Genomic DNA, 5,091 nt, shown 5'->3' with positions numbered 1-5,091 from the left:
GAAAAAGTCACAACATATCGGAAAAGTCACAACTCATCGAAAAAAGTCACAACCTAAGTTAGGGATACTATAATAATTTAACATTCAAGTTAGGGGTTCATGCTCTTAAGGTAATATAGAATAGAATATATATATATATATGCTTTTAAGGTAATATAGAATAGAATATATATATATAGTTTCAGGATTAGTTGGAAGATTCTTATTTAGGATCACTTGGTTTTCTTTGAATTTTTAATTCTTGGACTTGTAGATTTTCATTTGCCTCAATCATTTGGTAATTACCAATTTTAAAAAGTTAAAAACACACTTTACATTTGCCTGTTGAAGATAGCACAAATAACTTGTATTTTATTATGTTTGATTATTTTTCTCAAAGAATTAAGAGGCCGTTTGGTAGCTAGTAGTATTTTTATTGGTCATTTTGCGTTTTCCGAAAATCAATTTGACTAATTTTCAAAGTTAGATTAGATTACATTTATTCGATATTTTAAACAAAAAATTTAGATTTTCAAAGCGTAGCTATCAATTGCAATTTTTTGCATATCAATATAATGGAAAAAATACATTATAAAATATTATCAAAGTTCTTATAGTTTGACTCTAAAAAAAAAAGGAAACCAAGACAATTAAAAGTGGACGGATGAAGTAATATACATCGTAAAATATTATCAAGCTCCTCATGCAGGTTCTTTTTTGAAACCCCTTTATGTAATTGTACATTCGTTTCAATTTGTTTGTATTGTTTTGACTTTACGGAGTTTAAGAAGTATCAAAATGCCCTTTTAATCTTGAATCTTGAATCTTGTGGTGTTAAAACGTATTGGGTGTAAAATTGAAATTAAAGAGTTTGTCGAAATAAGAAAGAATTTCAGACAAATAAATTGAAGTGGAGGGAGTAATTGTTTTGGGTTTTTTTATGTGTCATATTGCTGCTGCTGTTTCTTTGGATGATTGAATTTGCTCAGTTGAGCTTTAGGCTTAATTTGTTGATAAGGCTTGTTTACTTCAGGATTGGAATTTTAGGCTTTTGTTTGTTCAGCTGAAGAAAATATTTTCCATACACAATCATTTTATACACTTTTTAAAGTAAATAAATGGGTCTCAATAAAGTGGAGAGAATATCCCCGAGGGCTTCGATTCAAAAATAAAGAGAGTATAGCATGGGTTGTGTGGCAAGAACGATTTTGAATCTTGGCAAGTGAAGCAAGAAAAAATAGACTGGATGAAGTGACAATAGATATAGAGGATTCTTATGGATTTAATGATACTTCATAAGTAGTAGACTGTAACTAAATGTTCAAATTGAACTACAGTAACTAAGAGTGGAGTGCAAAATGACGCTAGTGGACTGGATGAAAGAATATGAGAAATGGCCAGATAAGTCATCTGCTGATAAGAAAAATGACTTAGTTGCGGCTTAGTGCGATGGTACATGAATTCTGTTTGGTATTACTGGCGTTTGCAAGTGTTTGCGTTATTTTTTCATAGTTTTGAAGGATGGCTAGTTTGCTAAATTACTCATTTCAAGGGTTTATAACCTTTAAACTTGTATGATTTCTGAAATGGTAGCCAAAAAGGCAACATCCTTAGTGGGAGTACTTTTAATCGACTTCTACTCTTGCCATCTTATGCTATATTCCTGAATGTGTAGCTTAAAATCCCAAAGTAGCTTGTTTGTCCAGTCTTTCATGTCTCTGGAAGAGGTAGAGAATGGGCTTACATTCAGCTACAATGTGGTTAACATGTTAAAAGGAACAATGTGCATATTACTGCTGATTTTGCTCTACTATGAGGAGGAGGAGAAAGAATGACTTGCCTGATAAATATCAGTGCAAGAATGATTTTTGGGGTTACTCCACTTTGTCTCACCACTCTTCTGTTTGAGAATAACAAAAGTTTCTGTGTTGGAACTTGACATATTGCAAGCATCCTTTCTCACTATGCAGTTGTGTAGCCGATATGGAAATCTTAAGCTCATACTTATATTCATATACATTGCCTCAATTAAAACTTTGTACTTGCTATTATCTTCAGCTGATGACACATTTTCTTGTTAAAATCCTTCATACGCCCATTGACTCAGGTTACTCATATGGTGACTCTATGGCATTCTGAGTATGAAATGCATTTTGTATTTAACCACAACCACTTTTATGTTTTCTATCTTGCACTTATTTCTTCCTTATTTTCGTGTTGGTTGCAAGACACATGGACTAAGAGTTGGGCAAGAAGCTGCAAAGAAAGGAATCGGATTCATTGAGGTATTGTATTGCTGTGTTGCTTTCTGAGATATACAACATAGACAAGTCTGGTGTTTCCTATACTCTGTTAGTTTATATTGTACAGAGTTTTAGTATTATGATGATTGATCCGAAAGAGTAAAGTAGTGATCTGCAGTATCATAGTTAGGAACTATTTTATTGGGAAAGACGAAGGCTCTCCCTTACACTCTTCATTTGAGAGTAGAAATACAGTCAACTTGTCAATCAGCATTGATGACTGACTTCTACTGCCGACTAAAAAATGTAGAATTTGGCGTATGCCTCAGTTTTCCATTTTTAGGAAGTTTTTTATTTTGGATGATAGACAGTATGATGAATATATAAATCTAGTAGCATAAAACTTTCTGCCTATTTGTTTTATTTTATTACTTCTTTACTTGGTTATAAACCTTTGAATCTCTCTGTAATGTTATATGTTGTGAAGCAATTGAGTCCCTCAGCGATTAAAAAGTTAAAAAAGACTACAAGTACTGGATCTATAATCTAAATGAGCTCTCCCATCTTATAGGCAAGTATTTGGGTCAGGCTCTCCTGTTTACCCTTTAACAGTTGATACTAGAGCAGGTTGATCAACTCTTGAGGCAGCAACTTGACTTTTGGCCCAATAGAGTGCCATGACTGGTGGCCTGGATTCGTGAGGGGTGCCAGCCATGGCCAACTACTCAAGATAGCGATTGTTTTGAACCAATTGAGTTCCTAAGGGTCCTAGTAATGGGTTTATCAGATAAATAGGCTCTCCTGTTGGCTTATCCTAGTTAGTATATAGCCATTATGGTATTTTTTTCTTCTATATGTCTTTTGTGCAAACCTCCCATAGGGTGATAATTCCCACTCATACACACCATCATTGGGTCATATGATTCTCAAGTTTTTGATATATGCCTGAAATTGGATTGCAGGCATTTGCATTGATTGGGAAGGAGGAGGGTATCAAAGGATATTGGAAAGGAAACCTTCCACAGGTATTTGCACCATTTTCCCAGAGTCACATTTCTAGTGGATTCTTGGTGATTGCTTTTTTTAGACATCAAGTTGATTATTTTCTTTTAATGGTTCAGGTGATACGGATCATACCTTATAGTGCGATGCAGTTATTTGCTTTGGAGAAAACTTTAACACTGGTTTGATTGTTTGGCTAGAATGAAGTTGATTTCTCACTTTCTATTTACAGAAACATTTTCAAGGAAAGGATGGTGTGCTTTCTGTCATTGGAAGACTAGCAGCAGGTGCTTGTGCTGGCATGACTTGTACTTTTGTAAGTTTGCATTATGTGAACACCAAATAGTTTTTCTAAATTATCCATTTGGCATATAATTTTTGCAATTATGTTTGCACAAGTGAAATAGACCTGGTAGAAACTTAGTGCTTATTGTCATCTCATATTATCTTCTGAAGAACTTCATAGTGACCTTCAAGTTAAGATGTTTAAAATTACAGGAATTGCACTTTCAAAGAAGAATCCAAAAAACTGAATGTAAATGTAATAAACAAATGCTAATATGTTATGCTCAGTAAACAGATTATCTAAAGGCAGGATTGTTTTTTCTCCATCTTTCTATACTTAGTTCTTTTAACCTAAACCATATTTTTGTCTTGCTTGGTTGATTCACATGTCCAGTGATCAAAGTTTTGCATGATCCTGATTCACAAGTCCTGCTGTCCAAGTTTTCCCTAGTTTACTGTAAGGGGGTCCTAGGCTTGCTGCCTAAAGTGTAGTGTCTACCTTTAGGTGCACCGTTGTAGCAATAGATACATTGTGGTACAAGCTTCACAATGCCCATACCCCAGCCTTGCTTTAAAGGGATGCATTAATATGCTCCTTAGCCCCTTTTTTTGTTTGGATTGCTTCCTCATAGTTCACCCCAAAATATGGTTCGTTCCTTAGACGGCAAGGTCCACCTATTTCAGAATCGAATTAATATAACTTCTGTTTTATATTATTTGGTTTGACTAACATCTTCCCACCTATCACATCATCCAGCAATGCTGACAAATATCTACCAAAGTTAGATATAACAGATCAGTTTTCTCTTAAACTCTACTCAACATAGGTCATAATAAATGGGATGAGCGAGAAAAAGGAAATAGCTTTATGTATGAGCAGCTTTAACAAAACAGTTTTCCACTTTCTGAAGTATCTGTTCTTCAAATCCTTAAGGTTAAAGTATCCAGAAGCATAAATTGTCAAAAATTTGATCACATTTTGATTTCAAGATGACAATTCTTCAAACTTGTTAACTTTAAACTTCACTTCTTTGGGGAAAAAACGAACATTTAAAATTCAGTGATAGATTGATTGTATTGTGGTTTTTGAAGTCCATGTTTAATAAGCTTGAGAGGGGATTGCTCTGAGGGTTTGGTATATTGGTAAGAGTGCAACATGTGATGATGTGTGAATAGGCAGCTCACAGGTCCGAACCCTGTGGCAAACAAAAACGTGGTATTTAAGTGGAGAATGGCGGACCCATTATCTATCATGTTGGAACCGTGTGCCACTGACCCTTAGGGATTAATTAGTTATCAAAATAGAAAAAATAACTTGAGAGGGGATATGAGTTATTCTGAACTAGGGCTGGCAGGGGGACCGGGTCGGTCCGCCCCGGCCCGCAACGGTTCGAGAACCGGCTCGCCGGATCCGGTCCCGTCACTTTTCGCGGGTTGGGAGGGATTCGGGATAGGGGACCGGTTCACCCTTTGGTCCCGGTCGACCCGGCCCTTCTGAACCGGCCGATTTCGCGGGATCCCCTATTTTTATTTATTTTTTGAATTATATCCGCTAGGGACCATTGGGGTAACGACTAGTGCC

General features: G+C 35.7%; 1 protein-coding gene across 1 annotated transcript in view; it reads left to right on the top strand.

Annotated features, from left to right (window-relative positions):
* Nucleotides 1-2,088: 2,088 nt before the first annotated feature.
* Nucleotides 2,089-5,091, top strand: part of LOC125863811 (thylakoid ADP,ATP carrier protein, chloroplastic-like) — a 3,890-nt gene continuing 887 nt past the window's right edge. The window contains exons 1-4 of the mRNA XM_049543807.1: nt 2,089-2,264; nt 3,185-3,247; nt 3,344-3,406; nt 3,457-3,532. Coding sequence (XP_049399764.1) covers nt 2,121-2,264; nt 3,185-3,247; nt 3,344-3,406; nt 3,457-3,532 — 346 coding nt within the window. The 5' untranslated portion in view covers nt 2,089-2,120. The remainder of the gene's footprint in view (nt 2,265-3,184; nt 3,248-3,343; nt 3,407-3,456; nt 3,533-5,091) is intronic.

Source organism: Solanum stenotomum, chromosome 5, assembly GCF_019186545.1.
Source record: "Solanum stenotomum isolate F172 chromosome 5, ASM1918654v1, whole genome shotgun sequence".
NCBI lineage: Eukaryota > Viridiplantae > Streptophyta > Magnoliopsida > Solanales > Solanaceae > Solanum > Solanum stenotomum.
The sequence above is the reverse complement of the archived record's forward strand: the minus strand, read 5'-3'. Positions and strand labels throughout refer to the sequence as shown.